The sequence below is a fragment of the Podarcis muralis genome, chromosome 6, assembly GCF_964188315.1.
Source record: "Podarcis muralis chromosome 6, rPodMur119.hap1.1, whole genome shotgun sequence".
NCBI classification, from domain to species: Eukaryota; Metazoa; Chordata; class Lepidosauria; order Squamata; family Lacertidae; genus Podarcis; species Podarcis muralis.
In genome coordinates, this window is record NC_135660.1 from 33979929 (window position 1) to 34004074 (window position 24146).

General features: G+C 40.1%; 1 protein-coding gene across 2 annotated transcripts in view; it reads left to right on the forward strand.

The window, feature by feature from the left end:
- CAB39 (calcium binding protein 39) overlaps positions 1-24146 on the forward strand; it is a 47885-nt gene that overhangs the window by 13077 nt on the left and 10662 nt on the right. For both annotated transcript variants that reach the window (XM_028731006.2, XM_028731007.2), the window contains exons 2-3: positions 14238-14393; positions 20547-20711. In XM_028731006.2, the coding sequence (XP_028586839.1) occupies positions 14280-14393; positions 20547-20711 (279 nt within the window). In that variant the 5' untranslated portion in view covers positions 14238-14279. The remainder of the gene's footprint in view (positions 1-14237; positions 14394-20546; positions 20712-24146) is intronic.

Below are 24146 nucleotides of genomic sequence, written 5' to 3' on the forward strand. Positions count from 1 at the left end.
CTGGATGAGAATGCAAATATAAATTGTTATAGGCAACATAAGTTTTTATCGCATCATGTCACTAGTTCTGCTTTTAAGATTAATTCTGCCATTTTACTATGTGTTTTTGTTGTTTTGATATAAATAAATCAAGATGCACAAGCTTAGGTGCATGTGCCAGGAGCGTTCTTTTCTCAGCTTCCGCTTTATGCAGAAGTGGTACAGTCCCTTTTGCCCTTGGGGAAAGATAAAAAAGGACTCTATGCCTTAAGTTACAGTTCACCTTGTGGCGCATTCCAGTTCTGTGATCTTGCAGTCCTATATTTCTGAGTTCCTTTGGACTAGTGTCTCATGCTTTCTGTTCCTGATGCTTGACTGTATCATCCAAAATAGAACTTTTGCATCACTCCCTGTTGTGAGATATACAGGTTTCCCAAGTGAGGACAGCTTACGTGTCATGTGGGAACAGAGGCGGGGCAGGAAGAGAAATGTAAAAAAATATTTTAGATGATAAGGGAAGTGGGGGGAACAAAAAGCATAAAAATAAGGCTGTGAAGTGATCCTAACAGTTCTAAGATTTGTTCCATGCTTGAGTACCCATTTCCCCCTGAATTTCAGATTCTCCTTTTTTTATTGGCACCAATCCCCATTTTGCTCCTACCTAAGCAAGGTCAGTCTCTCAGATTAGTTAGAAACGTTGTGTAACTGGAAGAACTTGCAAGTTATCAGTGAATTGCACCTGCTTGCAATTCCATCACCAAAAAACAAAACCGAAAAGCATGTAAGATTTCGGTAAATGTTTCCTAGTCCATGTCCAGTGCAAAGGAATATTTGTGAATATTTCTGCTGGTTGGTCTTTTTAGCTGGTAAAATGAGTTCTGGACCTGGGCACGAGGTAGCAAGGTACCCAGAGGCCGATCTGAACTCTCCTTACACATAGAATGGGCTATATCTGTCATTGGGACTACTCTTCAACCAAAGAAAGGACCGGTATCTATCAGTTAACTTCTTTCAGTAGAAACAAACTCAGATTTGCCAATGGCCTGGTTAAATGATTAATGATTATTCCACAACTGGTTCTAGCAGTAATGGTTTGGTTGCAATTTGTGCTAGAGCCTTCATGTCTGATTCCTTAGTTCTTAAGTAAAAAATAAACATCAAATTTTTTTTATAGTCTGCCTCTCAAAGCTATTTTTTTACTCTCTAGTGATTGAAGTACTAAACACAACCTAATGAAATACACATGTATAATTAAGAAGTTTAACACCCCCATTTGCTCTAGATTAGAATGTGATCATCTAGTTCACTGCACTATGTACGCTTACCTAGGAGTAAGTCATAGTGAACTTAATGGTGCTTAATTCTGAGTAGACTTGCACTGTGAATTAGTGTTTAAACCTGAGAAATTATTTTTACTTGCATTCAGAACCCGAGGAGAGATTGACATGGTATAGTTCCTTAGGGAAAGAATTCCAGAGAACCACCATCTTATGGGCAGCCTCTTAATGTACCTCTGCAAGATCTTCATAGTTCAGACAAGTTTGAGGCATTAAAAGTTAATAATCCATATTTTTGATTTGTTCATAGTTTTCAACTTCACATTTTGAAGTAGGTCTACAGCTCTCAAGCTACCATCTAGTAATGTCTTTTGAAGAGATTTTTTTGGTCATCCCAAGTCCAATATTATCAGTATATTATGTATTTCAATTTAGTTGTCCTTTAAGTATTAGTTATTGGATTACTTTAAAATATTATTTTCTACAGTTTCATTCAGTTTACATTTTGAGCCAATTAAGATATTGAGTTTGAAACTTGTAGTTGGCAGTCTGCTTTTAATTAGTTGTGTGAAGAATTTGATAAGATCATATGAATGTGTATACCATTTTGTGAAGATTGAAAAACATATGGGAGAAGTTGTGATAATATATTGAGTCATAATAGTACAATAGACCTATTCAACCTTTGGGTCAGATTATGCACGTAATTTTTATACAGCTGATGACTTAACATATATGTCACAAAATGTTTTTATCATACTAAAATCCCATTGAAACTAAATGGTGCTTCCACCATTACGCCCATGATATTACATTTGTGTCAAGTATTTGTTATATCCTTAGTTCATACATTTTTTTTCTGTTCCGAAATATCATATTCACTGGTCAAGTAAAAGTAGACTAGAAGCTGCTCTAACTTCAAATGCTATAAAAGCCAAAACAGATTCAATGCAAAAGATGGTAATTCACAAATGGCAGATTTTATTACATAAATAACTATGTCCTAAACAATATAATTTTTGATATATGGTTATCTTTCCACTGTTCAAATGGCCAATTTTGTTCTGTGCCCAGCACATAAATTTGATGCCATCAAATGAGGGTTAGGCTATCATTTGATGTAGAAAATTATGGCTCCGTAACTTCTAGCAAGGTCAAAGTGATCTTGTCATAGTCTAGATTAGTTGGCTCAATGCAGCTATGGTTGTTAGTCACCAGTCTTTGCATTATTTGCATTCCTGCATGACAGGTGCCACATCAGTTCACACTTCCTGATGAGAATATCAGGTAGGTATGCTTTGTGACAACCACAGGCTATGGTACATGTGGGAAGTATACCCAGAGCTACCGAATTTGAGAGCAGAACTTCTTGAAAGCATCTGGTTTATGTGTTGGCAGGAGTAGCGTTAACTTGCATTTCCACTAGCTTGGTTGCAGAGTCACCACAGATTACAGCTGCACTTGAAGACGAACCCCGAATATGTGCTGTGCAGTTATCAGAAGTTGTGGTAGGATTCTCATGTCAAACATGGATATTTCTTGTTTACTGTTGGGAGGCAGCATGCTTCTGAACACCAGTTGTTGAAATCACTGAGGGGAGAGTTCTTTTGCACACAAGTCCTGCTTGTAGGCTTTCCGTAGGCATTGCATCGACCACTGTGAGAACAGGATGCTAGACTAAATGGGCCACTAGGCCTGATCCAGCAGACTCTTCTTATGTTCAAACTTCACATATTGGAAGTCGCTTGTTAGGCAGTTTCTGAATTTATTCAAGCACTCTGCACTGTGCACTGCATAGAGTAGGGACAGGGAGCCTGTGGCCTTCCAGGTGTTTCTGTATTTCAGCTCCCTTCATCCCTGACCCTTGGCCATGCTGACTGGGACTGATGGGAGCTGAAGTCCAACACCATCTGGTGGTTCATAGGTTTCCACCTTCTTTGCACAGATGAAACATAAAGGACTCTTGCAGCTACTGCGACATCTTATATGGCATGGGGGTGGGGGCGATCAGTGAGTAAAGAAATTTTATCACATGGCTTTGAGTCTTCTATAATTCAGATGCCTTCTTAGCCTATTTGAACATACCTGATGTTGTATCACACTCTGTGAATGGGAACACTTTCTCCCTATTCCTATTTTTTTGTGATTAAAAGCTACATATGGCAGTCTGGCATTTTGTTTCTTTCAGGCTTCAATAGGAAAGTTCCTTGTTTTGGACCTGCATGTGTTAACTGCATGCAAAACAATGCAAGTGGGTCTGTATCCTCGCCAACAATGGCCACATGATAACCATGACCAGCAATCTCAAAGGCACTGAATACCATCATTGTGTCAGCATCACCATCTGCCAGCTTAACATTTGAAGCTGGATGAGTAGCTGCTGTACTTGTTCAGTGGTGTTGTGCATGCATTTTTCTTCAGCAGTGCCACTTTGTTTTAACTTTGATCACCACTTCGGCGATCAGTCATTACGTGTTGGCAACAGTGCGAGTGCTGCCAATCCACATTTCCTCATCTGGTCACTTTACTGTAAATACGTACAAAGGTCCACAAATTTTGTGTGGCTCCCAAGGGGAATGATGGGTCTCAGTTGTGAGTTTGGAGGATGCTTGAAGTGCCTCTGCAGCTCAGTGCAGCCGTGAGGCAAGTGCTGCCTTCTGCCCCCGTCCTAAGCTGATAGGTGGAAAACCAGCAAGTTCTGAGATTCATTATAAAGTTAGTGTGAGGTCTTTGCTGTTTTCCAGGCTGGATAAGTGTGAGATGAAACTCGCCAGAAGTAAAACTGTTCCCCAGTGGCAAGCCCATTTGTAGTCCCCTGAATATATACTATTGATTATGTGAAGGAATTGCATATCACAGCTGCAGTTTAACACTTTTGTGGCACGAAATATATATAAAAAATTGTCCAGTAGCACCTTAGAGACCAACTAAGTTTGTTCTTGGTATAAGCTTTTGTGTGCATGCACACTTCTTCAGATACACAGATTGGTTCATTTTGGCAACAAAGCTGATCAAACAATTTTGGCACCTGAACTTGCTTCTTGTAAAATCATACAGCAAGGGGAAAGCATCTTATTTGTCAGGATCTTGCAGATGGGAGTGTAATGGGGACTGGTACTCTCTTATTTATACTAAGTCTGTTTCGAGAGACAGTAGAGAACGTCTCCAGGGTGAAGTCAAACCACTGTGTTAGTAGCACCAAAGTGACCTCCTTGGGACACAAGCCATGGCAGTGTGTATGGATGACAAGACCCTCCCCCCCCCCCCGGCCTCACTGTGGTCCAAGGGAAAGCAGAGCAATCGTTTGGCACCAGATTGGCTGCAGGAGTTCCAGAAGGAGGTGCACAAGGCACCATCCAACTGTCTTAGGGACTCCACTTAGATTTGTGTTGCGTTTGCTCCTTAGCTTTTTCTTCTCCTGAAGATATCCTGCAAGGCAGCGGAGGTTTAGGATCAGAGTTTTTCTTCTCCTAGATGGACTACCTTTCCAGGTTGACGAGCCCCATCTGCCCCTCATTTCCCTCTAGAGCACATGCTGTAACTGCATCCTTGACCATTGTACCCACTATATCTTCACATTCAGGGGAAGTTCCTAACTCACCAAGGGTTTGAGACCCATCTGCAACCTTCGCCTTGGTTTAGCCAGTATATGGGGTGTTAGGGGCCACGTTGTGTTCCTTCTGGGAAAGTTTTTCACCTTTGGTCCCCACCCTGCACTGAGCTCTCACCTGTGGCTCCTAAAGGCTGTCAGCATGTGACAGAGTTCACAATCCTGTGTACATACTATTACAAGAATAATGCTATAGAAAATAGAAGCTCTCAAGTGGAAGTAATTGTTATGTTAAAGTTTCCCATGGATGGTACTTTATTTGTATGCCGAGTTTCCATTTTCCATTCTATTATTTGTTGGTACTTTATTTGTATGCCGTGTTTCATTTTATAATAATTACTTGAATCTTCTTTTAACCATTCTACTGGGCTTGAAGAAAGGATTCTAGGTTTAGATTTAACTGTATTATTTTGTTTAGATGGAATGTAATGTGGAGTTGCTTCCCACAATGTCATTCTTAGAACTAAAAATAAAGCAGTTGGAGACAGATTATTTAAAATTTAGCCCAGCACTAAGAATTACTCACACTCAGTGTACTTACACTTCAGGTGTAAAAATGTTTAGAAATGAAAAATGTTAGAACTAGCAATGCTGAATGGGAGTTAGTTTTCTGTTTCATTGTTACCTAGAATATGGGTTGCAAAGTAGGGTTTATGCAGTCAAATGCCATAGTCTTGTGAATACAATCACCAACAATTCCTGAGATTAACAGTACTTTTTTCCAGTATGCCATTGTCCATTGCATTAAAAAAAATATTCTGAGCTAATATTTCATTGGGAGCTAATTTAAATAGTGCCGTATGGGAGTAAAAGGCATTACTTGCCATAACGGGTTTCAGTATAACTGAGTTGCTTTATCATGTACTGCAGTAAAGCCATGATCCTGCAAAGGCTTAAATCACATGTTTCACTGTGATCACACTAGCTCCTCTGACTTCAATTACTGGGTGAGTCATTCCTGAAAAAAGTACTGAATCCAACCAAGGCTGTTGCTGGCAATCTTGAATATATTGCTGTCATGTTAGCATGTTTAAGCAGGGATGGAGAGCCTGTGGCCCTCCAGATATTGTTATGACTCCAGTATGCATCAGCCCCAGCCAGCACAGCTAATGGTAAGGGATGATGGGAGTTGTAGTTTGCACACTTGGAAGACCAAGGGCCACATCCCTATTTTTTAAAGGATGAAAGGGGCCCTCCTAGTGACAGAACTTTAAAAATCGTAACCAGCATTCAAAGACATGCACAAGTAGTTATGCATAGTCAAATGTTCTTTGGGTTTCTATTTCTCATGTAGCAGTCCTCATGTAACATGACAGGCTGCCTTAAAATGGAGAGTTTGAAAAGCAATCTCGGACTGGGTTGGGGACATAAATCTATCACCTTCACACAATTAAGAAGCAGGATCACACCTGCCACCGTACCACATATTGAGGTAATGTTTGTACAGTGGTAACTCGGGTTAAGTACTTAATTCATTCCGTAGGTCCGTTCTTAACCTGAAACTGTTCCTAACCTGAAGACCACTTTAGCTAATGGGGCCTCCTGCTGCCGCCGCGCCGCCGGAGCACGATTTCTGTTCTTATCCTGAAGCAAAGTTCTTAACCTGAAGCACTATTTCTGGGTTAGTGGAGTCTGTAACCTGAAGCGTATGTAACCCGAGGTACATAGAGCCTGCTCTGCATATGTAGGCTCACTCTGTGATGTGGCTCCTCTCTGACATTGTCACTTCCACACAGGGAAGGTATAATGCATGAAGGTGACTGTAGGGTCTCCTGTTCCAAGAGGACAAGTAGCAATTCCACTGTGGAAGTCCTTGGGTACAACTATAACAATTGTTTAAAATCCAGGATCTTATCAAGAAATTTCTGTGTGCTCTTTCATAGTTATCCACAAATATTTGAATGGCCTTTTTAGACAAAATATTTGGTAGTTAGGACACTGCATGTCTCACAATAAGGTAGGGGAGTGTTTGCTGATGTCACACTGAGTTGCCTGAGAAAAGTCAGCATGAGCTCAGGAATTATCCCCTTCCCCAACAGGATTACACTTAAAGGACAGTTGCAGCAATGAGCCATGAATCTGTGAGCCCCTGCTCATTTGAGAACTTACCCGTTGGAGTTGATCAGTCATGAATTCAGGGTTTGGATAGTATTGTCCTTCAAAATGTTGAAATGTGAATAAGGGTGTCTGATTCAAGTACTGTATTGGCTTGAACATGAACTCTCTGTGGCTTTATGCAGATTTATGGCTTTATGTGACTTTATGACTATCTGCTAGCTTTACCCTTTTCTAACAAAACCAGGCAGGGGCAATGGAGGGATGGAAAATGTAGTTGAGAAGTTCTGCTTTTAAGTCCAAAATACTGTTTGGATCCGTGGCTGAAGCTTTTGGTGCTCAACATTTCAAGGTCTCTGGGCCAGGATTGTTGACATTTTTCAGTTGCTCTAACATACTGTTGCTCTTTCCTAATTTAACATCTGGATGCAAGTAGGGAAAAGTACATTGTTTTCATGCTTGATGAAACCAGTTTTGAAACCCATTTAGGAGGGCACTCCCAACTTTCAGTGTTCTTATGCTCTGTTGTGAGCTAAGGCAAACCTTTTTGTGTGTTTAATTTTGGAAATCTTTGCAGACAAACACTTTTCCAACACTTGTCCCTTGCCACAGTGATCTACTAGGTGATGGTCCCAGGAGAAGTTTTAGTTTTGATATTTTGCCCATGAGATTGCCATTAAGTTTGTAAAACTCAATACCACCTTACAGATGGGTATGTCATTTCATTTCTGTGCAGCTGCCTTTGGGTACCTATAGCCTGCCACATTATAAACAACCATTGTAGGACAACCATGTCTGACATGGTTGATGAAAATGGGTCAGTAGATAAAAATATACCAGTGTGTAAAATTCCAGCAGCACAAGAGAAACAGCTGCATAAGCCCTGTGTCTGGCTAATCTATGTTAAGCATTAAAGTTAGCTGTTGAACATTTTTAGTTTTCAGTGTCTCAGCACTTGTTTACCTTCTCATTTGTCTCTGCTGACATTGTGAAAAAGTTACTACTTAAATGGGGAATAAAAGATAGAGCCCCATTAGTGATAGGATAGCTTTGAGAGCCTGTGCAGTCAGTCATATTGACTCTATTTTAGCTATATCAGTGCTACCACTCCCCCCCCCCCCCCGACTGAATGTGCTAATTATTCGTCTGAGGATTGAATATCAGTTCTGTTCTTTTCTTTTTACTTTGGGTTTGCAGGTCAACCACAAATTTATGTTCAATAATCTTAAGATATTGGATAAATCACTATTTCAGAGGTTAAAAATAAATTTAAAATATTTTATTGATTGGTTTACAGGTCACCTTGTAATGGAGTTTTCAGAGTGCTTTGCAACAAGAAGATAGACAATAGACATAGTGTTCTTGCATTGGCAACCAATTTACTTTTTGTAATTTGATTTACGTCAACAATAGGGCCAATAAGATGTAATGATACAATATGTGTGTTGAACTAGTTTGTAATAAGAATGCCAAAATACAAACAGTGCTTTGGAAAGTCAATTTATTGTTTAAATGTAATGGAATTTTAAAATTTTAAAATTGCCTATCTACACCAGATAATCTTAAAAAGGCATATCAAAGTTTTTAAAACAAACAAATCAGGTGGAGACCAGTGTTGTGATAAACATGGACCAAGGATTTGGTCACATGAACCAGTGACTTGGCTTTTTATGGGTTAGTAGAAAATATTTACCCATGTCAAATGTTTAATTGAACTTTGTTATCCTTAGTGTATCAAGCATTGTGGAATCCCAAGGCTTCTGTCTGGTATGACTGTTTTTATATTATGTGATTTTTATGTAACATTCTTTCTCTCAACCCGTTTCATTTTTATTCATGGAGTTGTTAGAAAAGACAGTGTAATACTGCAGGTAGGTTGGCATTTCACATAAGTACTACAGTACTTTTAAATACTGGCTTGGATCCCAAGATAAGTTAACCTAGATCAGGGTTGCCCAAACTTTTTTCAAAGAGGGCCAGATTTGATGAGGTGAACATGTGTCAGGGCCAGCCAAAGTTATTGAGCTTTTTTTAGGATTGAAATTGCTGAGCTTTTTAAAGGATTTTACCCCATAGTTAGTGACCAGATAGATGACAGATCACCTGGCATGATATAAATGTACTAAATGATGAATGATAAAGCCACTTCAAATGTTGTTGTTGTTTAGTCGTGTCCGACTCTTCGTGACCCCATGGACCAGAGCACGCCAGGCACCTCTGTCCTCCACTACCTCCCGCAGTTTGGTCAAACTCATGCTGGTAACCTCGAAAACACTATCCAACCATCTCGTCCTCTGTCACCCCCTTCTCCTTGTGCCCTCCATCTTTCCCAGCATCAGTGTCTTCTCCAGGGAGTCTTCTCTTCTCATGAGGTGGCCAAAGTACTGGAGCCTCAGCTTCACGATCTGTCCTTCCAGTGAGCACTCAGGGCTGATTTCCTTAAGAATGGATGCGTTTGATCTTCTTGCAGTCCATAGGACTCTCAAGAGTCTCCTCCAGCACCATAATTCAAAAGCATCAATTCTTCGGCGATCAGCCTTCTTTATGGTCCAGCTCTCACTTCCATACATCACTACTGGGAAAACCATGGCTTTAACTATACGGACCTTTGTTGGCAAGGTGACGTCTCTACTTCTCAAGATGCTGTCTAGGCCTGTCATTGCCCTTCTCCCAAGAAGCAGGCGTTTTTTAATTTCGTGGCTGCTGTCACCACTTCAGATACAAGGGGTTAATACTTTTTTATTTAAAAACCCCACAACTTCTCTTAGTTTTCAAGATGATCAGTCAGTGCTGACTTGCATTCCATATAATCACACCCCAAACATTGTTCTGTGCAAACAATTTACTACTTGTTAAATAAAAAATGCTAGAACATGGGCCATGGATGAAGGACAGACCTGTTTTCCAGTTGTTGTTTTTTGGGGAATTTAGTACATGGTCGAAGATTTGATGTTCATATAATATGATTTTAATCCTCTTTTAGTGGGTTCATGACCTGTATGCTAAATTGTTCCAGAAGTATGTACTTTTCCTGGATAAGAGCCTTGGTTTTATGTGAACAGGCCCTGGGGCAGAAGTAAGATAATGTGAAAGGGAATATTGACATAAGAAAAGAGACAGGAAGTGGTTGAAGGTTGGTTTACTAAACCAGGGATTAAGAGGATAAACAAGGGCCTTGTTCCAGGCAGTATTCCATTCCCCTGTGGTGCAGCTGAGGAATTTTCATCTTGATATGATTGGATGAAAAATTGAAGTTTCATTCTGTATAATTTTTTAACAAAAGGAATGGTAGGGAATGTTCCTTCCCTACATTTTTTAAATTGCAAGGTGATTTTGGATCAGGGAGGGCATCTGTCAGGCACCACCTTAGCAGGAGTTTACCCAAAGATAGTTACAATAGACTGCCACCATTAAGACTAAACACCCTGACAAAAACTATGCTTTTTCAAAGCTCATAGGATGACTAACCTTATTAGAACCCTGTGGACTATCATTAGAATATAAAGGGTAGCTTAACCATTTAGTTCAACACCTGTGGAAGATATTTGATGGAGACCGAAGCATTTTGATAGACTAGCACGTTCCTAAAAATGGTCGTGTTGCCTACACACACACACACACACTGTCCTTACAGTGTTTAGTTTTAAGGACCTGAGTGAACAGTTTCCTGTCTCTAATAAGACATCACTTGATGTGGGTTGCTTGTCATTATCTCTTCGTAGATCATGATTTGGCATTTTCCACCTGCAGCAAAGGTAGTAGCAATCTGCTAAATAGGTATTTCCCCCTATTCCCCCCCCCACACACCCTGTCATTCACAATTCCAGCTACAGAGAACTAAGCAGTCTTTTGAAGTTGAAATCTTTTCAGCTGCTTCATCAGATGAAAAACGTTTGCAAACATCCCAGTTTAGTGCATGTGGAGTTACCTAGCATGCATATCTGAGAAATTCATAATGGCAGCTGGCTTGGAATAGAAGTATTTCTCCAGCTCTAGAAAAAATGGCATTTTAATTAAAACACTAAACTGCTTACTATTCTGAGAGAAGGAGAACAGGGACAGTCCTTCACCTTATTTTTATAAATTTTCTTCCTGCTGCTATACTTATTTGTACTATAAACTAGTTTCTATAGGTGGCCTAAATTGCCTTAATGACAGGGTGGAAGCCAACATTGTGCAAGCATACCGGCTCATGCATTGAGACACCTCCCTCTTCTCCCCTGCAGCCATCTGTATGCACCTAAAATGTGCTTTGCGGGGTCCATCAACCCTACAGAAATGTTCTTGTGGAATTGTGGGTGACAGAAAGAGAGGAAGGTGATCCCCTGTTGCATGAGTAGAAGTCTGTTCCACTTGTGCATGGACAGTTTTGGATACAACCGAAATTTTTACTGTGCATTGTAGGCAGATAAGTACTGTAGTACATGGGAATAGTGGATCTATACTTTTATTTTATTTTATTCTGCTATTCTGTTTGTAACAGACGGATTAATATAGTCCAGTTGATGGCTGAAGCATATTGATTATCTCAGTGTTCATAGAATTATAGAGTTGGAAGTGACTGCTTAAAAACCTCAAAGAAAGGAGAGCCCACCACCTCCTGAGGGAGTCTGTTCCATTGTCTAAAAGCTCTTACTGTCAAAAGTTATTCCTGATGTTTAGTCGGAATCTCCTTTATTGTAAATTGAATCCATTGGTTCAGGTTCCGCCTTCTGGAGCAGGAGAAAACAAACTTACTTCAGTTTCCATGTGACAGCCCTTAAGATTCTTGAAAATCTCTATCATATCTCCTCTCAGACTCTTTTCCCGGATAAACATTCTCAACTCCCTCAACTCTTAGTTTCCATACCCTTTATCATTATGTAAATTATTTTGGTTTTTTACTCAGTTTTGTTGTGGTGGTGTGTGTGCGCGCATTCATTTTAGTGATAAAATGTCAAAAGCGCCATCACTAACACCTTGAGCCATCAGATGTAGAAATAATGAAATCATGCAGCTCTAAGTAGAGAATTAGCCATTCTAACATCTTCTCTAAGATTCTGAGCATAAATATATCCTCCAGGTTTTTCATGTATCAGACTGATAGGACTAGTGGTGATATTATTGTGAATTGCAACCCAAAACTTGTGGATTGTATCTAACATAAGTCATTCTTGGAGTAGGCCCTTTGAAATTAATGAACATGACTAACATGGTTCCAATAATTTCAAGGGGTGTTATCTTGATATGACTAATATTGGCTACAACCCTATGTTTATTTGTAGGCTATGGCCCAGATCCAAAGATAACATTGTTCCATGAGCCCAAATCAAGAGTGACTTGCACTTGCTTTTCTTGAACAGAAGCCCTCTGCCATTGTAAACGGTTTATGTATTTCTGGGGGTTTTAAATTTATGATATGGCATAGTAGTCTGCTGCTCCAAGTAAAAGGGGGGAAATGAGCTGGGTGCAGGCCCCCTCCATTTGTCTATGTAGCTTTTAGAATCCTGGCCAGAGTTTCATGGGGTAAATAAAAACTTCAAAAAAACCCAGATATTTCGTTGTATAGATTAATTTGTTCTCCTTTCAGTCCATATTCACAAAAAGCAGGCACACTTCTTGTATTATTGGTGTAACATCTGAAAGGACAACATGCACATCTCTGCTGTGACAGACTGTGCAAATTCCAAATGTGTGTGTTTATGTGCATTGCTTCCCACAGGTGTGCAATTTTCCCATGCTACAACATGCAGCAAGAATAGAGGCATAAGTAAGCCTTGCCTCCTTGCACACTGTGCTGTAATGTCTAAAGCAGAGGTCACCAACCTAAGGCCCATGGGCTGGAAGCAGCCCGCGGAGGTCGTTTGACCGGCACACGAGCCGCCCCCTAACTGAGTATAGTTTGTGGCAATTCTCAGGCCCTATTTTTTTTTTAACCTGTAGCTTCTACTGCCTAACTTGTTTCCAGTTATATATTTGCATTATTTGCAGATTAAAGCCACTGCTGGCTCTAATTTGCAGATAATGGCGTTAGAACAGCTGAAATCTATGAATGGCCTGACTGATGGAAATATTCAGGCTTGAAATTGTGAGCCCATAGAATTGTGCCAAGTTTCACTGTCCATCCCCACATTGTTCCAATGAAGGTTTTTATTTACATTTGTTGTAAACTGAGCAGTAGCGATTTGCTTCCTGACCCAGACTGTGGGCTATTTTCATTTGTGTCAGGTGGGGACAGGCATTCTTTGTCATGACATTGTGACCTCTGCTCTGTCAGCTTCAACTGTCCTTTTGTTTGCGGCAGGAGTAACCAACCCATCAGCATTTTTTAAGCACAGGCTTTTCTGTTGTATCCTATCGAGAACGCTGGAAGTCCAGTCATGAAGTAATTTAAGGAAACATTTATTAATTAGCACATGCATATTTGATGGCTAGGCTGCTAAAGCATTTATTGTTACCCGTTTTGTACTCGAATAAGTAAACTGTAAATATTGCTTGAAAAGGTTTACTGAGTTACAGAATGCTACTCATATTTTAAATACCTTCAGGTCTGTACTTCAAGCACTTTACCTACAGGTGGCTTGTGTTACTTGTATCAGAGGTTGTTGACCATACTACTAATGAGAGTTGGATCCTTTTTGAAACCATAGAGTATTCATCATAGAACTACTGGAAAATTACAATGTAAAAATAAACTGATCCTAATCTCTGTGGAGTTCAGTTGTGCACTGAGATCCCATATGAGTACTGTTAACTTCAGTGTGGGGGCCAAAAGATAAGAGAATGTTTCCTCTGCATGTTTGGTCCCTTTTTATCATTTGTAATTGTAACACACGGCAGTTTAGTTTTACCAGGACAAGCTTCAACAAGGCTACATTCTGCCTCTCCTGTGGCCCAATGGCAATGAAAAGTTTCAAAGTGGCTCCATTTTTTATTAGCCGCAGACCAAAAACTCACTAATTTTCACTATTGTTAGCAAAAATTAGCCATTTTCATAAACTATGATATGAACTTGGCTTGCTTCCACTAATTACAGTTTGTCTTGGGTTTATACATCACAGCAACCTGCACTTTGTCTAAAATGGAAGCAGATACTTCTGACCTCCTCACAGCAGTGTCGTAGGCAGACATGAGGGGCTCAAGAACAGGATTTTGACTCTGAATACAAGTTGCAAAGTTTCTTGCTAAAAAAAAGTAAGATGATAGTAGGAAGTAGGATAGTAGAAAGCACTGTAAAATCTTGTTCAATTGTGGTGCCTGCTTGCTTAGGCTAAGCAGTCCTAAGCTTTGTTTTATTGCTCCTAACTACAGGCTCTCTCTTTTAAACTTTTTTACAGGTGAAGGAATTGTAGAAGAAGAGGCGTGTTTAGGTTGCAACCATGCCATTTCCTTTTGGCAAATCACACAAGTCTCCTGCAGACATAGTGAAGAATCTGAAGGAGAGTATGGCAGTGCTAGAAAAGCAAGATATTTCTGACAAGAAAGTAGAAAAGGTATGTTTTTGCATTTGCTTCTTTGGGGATCCGTTTTAATACAAATATGTGCTCTTCATGCAGGAGAATAATGTACTGGCTATGTATTAGTTTTGTAGAGAGCTTGTGTCTCCTCTCCCTTTTCTAAAGTAATGCTTCCATGAACCCATTACTGTTCCTCTTTGTTGATGCTGGCACCCAAATGCTTCAAATCTTTGTAAGCAGCCTATGTGGACATGGACAACTCCCCAGTGCTGATGCTGTTTCCAACTTACACTAGTTTATTTTCTGTCACTACTACCATCATGCCATCTCAAACCTACTCTTTCCTGAGCCTTGCCTGCATTCTCACCTGATTCTTTCCTATCTCAGACCCACTACTCAGCAATCAGTCGCTTGAGATTGCCCACCAGTATGAGATGTAAGTCTATTAACAACTTTGATGGGTGTAGTCATCTTCTCAAGCCACCAGACTATAGGACATCTCAGCATAAATGTTCTTGAAATTCCTTAGTGCAAGTGTTAGTCTGAAGTTTCTCCCTTATGTTGAATGCAGTACTTGAAAAACTTAGAAGTCATTAGTCTGTGCAACAGTTAAAGGAATGGCTGAAACATGGATCTTCACAACCCGGTTTGTAAATATGTATATTCAGTTGCTGAAAAATACCCATAGTCTCACTGATGCAGAGGAGAAACTAGTTATAGCATAGTGAAGGGATGTAAGGTTTCTCTCCAAAACATTTTCAGTTAACTTCAAATATAAGTAGTGTCTTTTCCACCTCCACTGCAAAAATAATAAATAATAATAAATTCATTGTGTCTCCCTTGGAGAGATGTACAAATAGTTTTGAAACAGGTGCTTGAGCCAGAAATACTCCCATGCCGGATGACTGAATCAGAGGAAACATTACTTTGAAATTAGCTGTATGGCACAACATTTTGAAGACCAACTTGGGGACACCAGCTAGGAACATGGGAGGACCAAAAGTCTCTTTGGTAATAAGAATAAAGAGCCACATTTAACATCTCTCAAAGTCAAAGGAGTCAAGATCTGGACAGCTTGGAGCCCAGTTACACCAGGGGAGAGGAAGTAGTATATATTCAGGCAACTGTAGAGAACTGGGGTGCCAATGGTGGATGCATGCAGGAACTTAAGTAACTGTTCTGGAAGGAGTGGCACAGAAAATGTAGCAGCTATGGAAGTACGGTATATCAAATGAAGCACTGCTTTTTTGTTGAGGGGATATGGGGGGATGGCAGAAATAATGATGATGATGATGTTTTAATATACTTAAAAGGGAACATAATTTCATGAAGACAGAAATTAATTTTGGGGGAAAGGCACATTTGTAAAAGCTGGAAAAACCAAAATGGCATTAAATGGAAAAGGAGGTCTCAGTTATACTAAAGGTTGTTATAATTGAAATGCAAGCTAAGCTGCCTCCAGAGTCACTTTTGAAAACCCAAGTTTATTGCTTAATTTGCATCTATTTTTCTATGGCAGGCATGTTTCAAACAAGTTTTGACCAAGTTCCACAGGTGTTGAAATGATCACCCACTGATCACCTGACAGGACCCTTGAGGAATCTATGATTTGAAAAATATGGCAAAGTTGGGGTCTTTTTTTGGCCCTTTGTTTCACCCCTTTACTTATTTTGTCATTTCATCTTCAAAACAATTTCTTGTGTGCTTTTGTGTGAGAGAGTACACATGGATATGACACATGCACACCCATTTGTACAATGGACTTATGCTTGCACCAATGGAACTCACCTCCCTCAAAAAATCTGCTCCTAAGGGTTCAGGGCTCCCAGCATACGTTTCTTATATTCCTGTAAATTAGCCTTCTCCAACCAGATGTTAGACTTCCAACTCCATTAGTCCCAGCTGGCATACTAGTGGTAAGGGTGTTGGGAATTGTAGTCCAAAACATCTGGAGGGCACCATGTTGGGGAAGGCTGATAGTAAATCAAAGCAAACTTTAAATAATTTGTGGTCAATCGTTGAGGATGGGTTGGAAAAGCTATTTTTAAAATGCAGAATTAAAAAGGCACATCAGAGACCAGCCTTTTAGCAATCACAGCCCAATCTGCAGTCCTGTCACATAATTATGGGCTGAACTGTTAGTTTTATTTTAATTTGTTTGCTTGAGAAGGCTTTTAAATGTGGCCCAGTTGGTTAAATAGCTGTTTTCTGGGATGTTGTAGGAAAATATTTACACAGCAATGTTCACGCACAGGTTAGTTTTCTCTCAGTCAACCAGTACAGTTTATAAGCCTAAAATTCCACTTTTCTACACCTTGTTGTGGTGTTCTATACTTCCAAATCTACAGGGAAATGTGGCTCTGGTTTGCACAACAGAATGTGTGGAACTTTGTTGCCCACATAGCACTGCAGGTTGTGCCTGCAAAAAGAAATTGTAACACCCTACAAAATAATATGCCTCTTATAAGTAGTATTGGGGGTTGGGGATGCACAGACTGCAAGAAATTAAAAGACTGGTGTTAATATAGCCATGCAAGTATAAACATGAATGGCATTTCCCTTTATAATGTGCATATTCCCTAGTGCTCTTAACTTCTTGGAGTTTACCCTGTGAAGCCGTTGGATGAAAGTTACTACCCTAGCGGCGGCTAATTGTTTTATCTCTTGGGTGGTTGGAGCAAATTAAATTATCTTGAAGCTGATGTCACTTGCTTCTGGAACCAGAACTAAAATCACTGTGGGAATTAGGCATTCAGATTCAGGCAAGGGTTTAGTCCATTGGTTGTTTATGCTCTTCACAATAGGATAACTATTGTTCCACCTGGAATTTTAATTAGTAATGGTGGGAAGAGTGTTGTGCCGTTCCTTTCTGGCTGCAAGGAGCTTGATCTTTCTAGCTGCTGCCTTGGGAATCCAAAAGACAATATGGACTTATTTGTCTGGGTGGCAGAAGCTGCTGTGGAAAAGAATTGAGCTAACTACACAGTTCCTTCTATTTCTAACGAAGCTATAACTCTTCTCACTACAATTTTTCCTCTCTTCTCAATTGGCAAAATATGATCTAATCTTCAGTGTATCTAAAGTACTACTCTTAGAAATAAGCTATGCTATTGAGAAGATGGATACCATGTTTAGAGTTTTGAAGCAGAGGTAAATCATACATTTTATGGAGGATCATGTTAAGGAAACAATCCTGTTAAACCAATCTTCATGATTGTGTCGTGTTTTATAAATGGTACCGTCTACCGCACTACCTGATATGCTGCCTCTTAAGCTTCCTTTCATTTCTTTTATAAAGAAGGGCATTCTGTTTCACATTTTAGATACGCCTTAATATGTGAAATGTGGTACACAAATGCACTTAAAGATTTCATGTACAATCTTCTGATCATCTTCTGAGGCCCTTCTTCGTGTGCTTCCTCCATGAGAGGTCTGGAGGCTGGCAACACAAGAACAGGACTTTTTTCAGTGGCTCCCCACTTGTGGAATGCTCTCCCCAGGGAGGTTCACCTGGCGTCTTCATTATACATCATTAGGTGCAAGGCAAAAACGTTTCTCTTTAACCAGACCTTTGGTTTATTGTCATCCAGTGCCCTTTTAAAATGCGTGGGTTTTTTTGGGGGGTGTTATTCGGTGGTTTCTGTTTTTATTTTGATTATATATTTTGTGTTTTTATATTGTGATTTTATCCTGTGAACCACCCCGAGACCTGCAGGTGTAGTGCAGTATATTATTATTATTATTATTAGCATTTTCCATAAGAATTATTTATTAACTTAGGTGTCACAAGAAAAATGTCACTGGAAAGTAACATGTGGTAGAGATTGTGGCTTCAAATTTTTAAAAGTTCTCTCTTTCCTATATGGTTGATACACACAGCTTCCAGTTTTTTTACTCAAGGGGTACAATAATTACTCAAAATAACAAATGAGCAGCTGTTTCTGGTGTTACCCCATTCTTCTTCTCACCAGAGTCCACAGTAGCATATTGTTGCCTCCCCACTGACCTCAGTGAATGTGTATTGCAGAAGTTTGTAGCACTGAAACTCACACGAATTGCTCAGTTTAGGATTCTCTATATATGTGCATATCTTCTGTGCAGTGTGCAAGCCTGCACATTGACGTGCACATATGCAATGGAACTACTTCAGATTTGCAGTGATCTCAAAACTACTATTTACCTGGCAAGAGGTTGAACAACCCTTCTGTAAGCTAAGCATTTTTGATTGAATAGAGACCAAATGCTCTCCACCCTGCAGTGCTCACAAAGTTCCCATTTATAACCCCTGTGCATTAAACAGCCATGGTCCCAATTGGGGCTGGAAAGCAAGAATGTGCAGCCTGTAGAACTGATTGCTATTTGTAACAGAGCAGGCAAGAGGGATTTGACGGTTTCTTAAATACCTGTTTTTCCTGCTTAATATAGCACTGCTTATGGTCTTTAACAGCTGTTTTTCATGTTATGCCAAAGAACCTGTTGAAACAATAGGAAATGCCAGATCATTAATCCTACATCCTCTTAACCAATTTGATGCTGACAGCATATGTAAGTGTGCACTAAATCTTTTCAAACGTGAGTTGCAATTTCCTACTCATTGGCAGCCTCCCTGCTGTATCAGAAATCCTTTTGACCAGATCAACTCCTGTTTTGAGTTTCTGGAAAGGCTGATGATCTCATGGCTTAAAAATACTGAGGGTATTTGAATTTTGGAACAGTTCAGTATTGAACTCTTCCTATTTTTGAGCTCAGGATGACATTTCTTCCACAACTTCCCCCTTCCAAAGCAAACAAGCCTTGTTTTTTGTTTTTGTGTGTGTTGTTGTTTTTTAGAAGAGAGGGTGATTAATCAGCATGAAGGAAATGATTCTCCTAAATATCCTCAGGAATATCACTTCCTCCTAGGGAGCATGGAATGAATCGTTTTCTCTACCTAGAACTATTATTATAGAAAAAGAGGTGCCAGAACTCACCATGAACACCTCCCTTTTTCTCTTATGATGGCAATGTCATCCACCTGAGAGGTGCCAGAACCGAGTTCTGGCAAGTTCTAGCTGAAAAAAAGTCCTGCTTCCTGACTGAGTTCTAGGAACAGAGAACACCTCAAATTCCATGTTTCTTGATGAAATGATGCCATTACAAATAGTGAGAGGTTGGAAAGCCCTTTCTCTCACTTGCGAGCTGCCCCTACTGCCACATCTCTGCTCTCCTCAAACAGATGGCCTTGGAAGGCGGCATGTTTCACCTATTCATTTAGGGTGGCATTTTCTTGTGATATTGATTGCAGGTAAATTTGGCAATGGTGGTTTATTGGGTGAGGTTGGAAAAACAATCAACATCCTTAGGTTTTAGATGTCTCCCCTGCATGGTGTGGATTTTACTTCCAATAATGTAGGAGTGAGGAAATAATATTAGGGTTTTTTTTTGTTCTTCAGCATGTCACTTTGTGTTAGGCTATCTCTGGACAATTTTGTGTATGTTGATCTATTTCCAGCTTCTTGGTTTACCTCAGCTTTATTTTTAAACTGCCACTGTGCTGGTTTGTGGCATATATAATTGCTCTTGGTGCAGTAAATATTTACTTAGTCATAGAACAGACCTTGCTAGCATTCTGACTCCCCCGCCCCCCTTCTCTCTCTAACCTTTATTCAGTGTGTAACATCCTTGACTTTCAGCTAAAGTATGGCATTCTTGGTCCTTTTGTGGAATATGTTCAGATGACAGCTAGCTTCCCCCACCCCAACTAAATCGTCTCCATTCCCCCCCATTGTAGAGTGTCATGGGATTACCAGTTATTCTGTAGCTTAGTCACTCTCCCCTGGTTGTGGGAATGTGGCACACCGAACTCTCATCACCACCCCAGGATTTTGTGATCTGGCTGAACTACACCAGTGAAATTGTGTATTTAAAAAATCTATTGCATTTAGCCATCTGAAGCTCTCTGTGTTTTCAGCACATAACAAACACCACTTAACCAATTAGGAATAATTTTATTCTTTCAGTGTATAACCAGGAGGTAGGTATGCATAGGTGGACAGAAGTTGGGGCTGTAATTTTATCAGTGAAATATGTGTTGATGTTCATTGTTCATTTTGATATCTGTTGCATGTTTTGGTGCTCAAGCACATACTAATGAGTAGCTTGATTTTGGCTTTTGAAACAATTACAGCTTTTATGTTTTTCCTTGCTCAGGCTACTGAAGAAGTTTCCAAAAATTTAGTTGCCATGAAAGAAATCTTGTATGGCACAAATGAAAAGGAGCCTCAGACAGAAGCTGTTGCTCAGCTTGCTCAGGAGCTATACAACAGTGGTCTTCTTAGCACCCTAGTAGCTGACCTACAACTCATTGATTTTGAGGTAAGAAAATGTTACACAGTCTCATTGCAGCTTTAGTTTCAAATTCATGTTGCTTTAGAAAACCATGTTCCCCAAAGAGATCTTCCTAATCTGTAGTTTGGAAAGTGATGGAGAATATATGCTCACACATAAAATTTCTGGATTTATTAATTATTAAGGAACATTTAATACTTAGACAGTTGTTTGACTGTAACATCAAAAGAACTATATTGTCATAGCACATTTTATACCCAACCTATTACTGCAGTTTGACTCCTAGTCCTGGAAAGGTAAAGCACACAGGATCCCTCATGTTCAAAGGGAAGTAAAACCGCTCAAGGCATCCAGGGTCATGATCCTGGGGCCACAGTTTTGTGGATCCACTCCTACTAATTTTTGCTGCTGCCCTAGACCAGGGATGGGAAAATATGCTATGTGATTGGTAGGATTCAGAAGAACATCAGAAGAGCCTTACTTATCTAGTTCAGGATACTGTTTTCACAGTGTCCAGCCAGATGTCTATGCAAAGCCTGAAATTCATAATTCTAAATGAGACAAACTTTGCAGAGGGAGGGGGACACCCAGCTCATCACATGCCTGCAGACTTTTGCGGAGAGGTAATATTGAGCCTGGTGATCTGGGGAGAGTGAAATTTCAGCAGTAATTTCTGTGAAAGGAGAAGCTGTGTGTGCATTGTAATGTTTCACTTGAGCAAAATGGCTCCTTTTTTAATGGCATTGCAACAGAAGCCCTGCAGGCGGTGTATCTGCATGTGTGCATTTGGAACCTTTGTGGCTGCAAAGGATTGCTAGATTTTGGTGAACTTGCTCAAGGCACGTTAGCTATGCTTATTGGTACTGAGGTGACAACTCTTTTGTCATTTTGATTATCTGAATAGTGCATGAATGTAAATTGGATAAAGGCTTCTGCTATTCCAAGAATTTTCCTTTTAATTCTCTTGTGAAACAGAGTTGTTTGTCCTTTCAATGGATCCTAGTATACTTTGGAATGTCAACTCTCTCTGGTCTCTTCTGCTTATTGTCATACCTGACACTGTTATGAATGATATTTTCCCCTTGGAGGTGCATTCCAGAATAGATTAATCAGGAAGTCCACAAAGCCACTGTGATGTCTTATAAAACTAGATCCTTGTGATCTGTTAAGGGAAATTTTAAAGTCGAAATTACATTGTTTAAAGAGCTAGAAAACACTCATATGCTAAAAAACCTTATTTCTCTTTAAACAAATGACTTTCTTAAACTACATTCATTCTGTTAACCAGTTATTTCTGTACTGTCTCCTTTGAGGTTGCCTTTTCCATATATGCTTACTGAGAAACCCAGGTATAGCATAGCAAGAGTTTTTGTTTGTTTGTTGTTTCATTTTAATTTTTGTAAGTCCCCCCGTGAGTCCAGGTTCTGAGGAAAAGGTGGGATATAAATTGTTTTTGTTTATTAAATTTATATTCCAAAGGGCAGTTTACAATACAAAAACACAAAATTCACAACATAAAAGCACAACAACAACAACATCAACAACATTTTAAGGCCATAGATTGTTTAATCATCCCAAGGCATGGTCAAAGAGGAATGATTTTGCCTGGCATGTCTGCCTGGGGAGAGAGTGTGTTCACAAACGGGGACTTACTGCAGAAAAGGCCTATTCTTGTTTTCCTACTCCCCAGACATCTCATGGAAGAGGCACACAAATAAGGGCCTCAGATGATGATCACAGGGTCAGGGTCTGTTCATATGGGGAGATGTTGTCTTGAAGTATTGCAGTCCTGAGCCGTTTAAGGCTTTATAGGTCAAAACCATCACTTAGAATTGGACCTTGAAACCAACTGGAGGCCAATGCTGTCAGGCCAGAATTGGCATTACATGCTCAGACCATCTTGCTGCACCCTCTGAAGTTTCTGAACTGTTCACAGGCAGTGCCATGTATAACGCATTGCAGTCATTTAACCTAGAGGTTAGCAGAGCATAGACAATAGAAGTTAGGCTATCCCTGTCCAGATAGGTGTGCAGCTGGGCCACCAGCCAAACTGTTGGAAAGCACTTTGCACCACCAAGGTGGTCTAAACCTCCTGTGATACGAATGGATCCAGAAGTACCCCTAAGCTGCATACTTGGTCCTTCAGAGGCAGTGTAACCGCATCAAGAGCAGACCACCTCCCATCCATCCACTAACAGTGCCTCAATCTTACCTACAATAAGCTTCAGCTTGTTGGCTCTCATCCAGTCCACTAATAATAAACATAATTACTTTCCAGAGGTATTGTTTGCTTATGGAAGGGATATTAGGTGTTCTAGGTTTGAGGTGTGCATTTACTCTTCTTCAATAGATGTCCAGTGGTTTGTGGGCAGACAGATCTTCAGGGTGTTGTGTGTGGACCACAAAATATCTTTCATATCTATTAAAACAATTGCCCCCAGGGAGTTACTTCAACTACTGGAGTGATTTTTTTTCTTGGTTTCTTCTGAAAACTGTTCGTTAAATGCCTTCTTCTGCTTGGGTCAGTACTAGTAGCTTTTAGTCTTCACCTCTGCCCATGAAGGACGTGTGTTTATCATCATAGTGACAAAGTTACATCATTGGAAGTGGTAAATAGTTCAAACAATGATGTAATTGTGTATTATTGTGAACCATCACCAAGTTCATTATGCGGCTAACAAGGAAATACTGTTACTAATGGCAAGTCCGGAAAGAATAATGAGACCCTAGGCAAAATTGGCTGAGCTGGTGAATGACGCTTGACTGTTGTGATACGTGGGGTTTGGGTGAGGCCGCTTCCAGAAACACTGTCCTACTCATTGCCGGAACAAAGAGCTCTGGTGCTGCTTTGGGCCAGCTTACAATGGAATTGGAATTTAGAAAATCATTTGTCTTTTAAATACTTAGCATTTATATTCAGCAGCTCAACATCCAACTATTTGTGCAGGTGGGTGTGTAGAAAACTTCAAGCACCACCACCCCCTTTGCAGCTTCCATTTGGTGTGGATAATGTTTATAGACAGCTACTGGTGGCATGGGTCTCTTTCCATGATAACAGCACTTCTTCCTTGGCTGGATGCCATTTCTCCAGTTTGAGCCCATGTGATTGTTCTCACCCATATTGTTTGAGACTCTTGTCTGTTACCTCAGCTGCATGGGAGCTGCTCATAGTAAAATGGCTCTCATATACTGAGAGTAACATTGAAAGCGAAGGTAGCCAACACACTGCCTCCAGGTGTTGTTGAACTACTGCATGGGTAGGCAAACTAAGGCCCGGGGGCCGGATCCAGCCCAATCACCTTCTCAATCTGGCCCACAGACTGTCTGGGAATCAGCATGTTTTTACATGGGTAGAATGTGTGCTTTTATTTCAAATGCATCTCTGGGTTATTTGTGGGGCATAGGAATTTGTTCATATTTTTTCCCAAAATATAGTCAAGCCCCCCACAAGGTCTGAGGGAA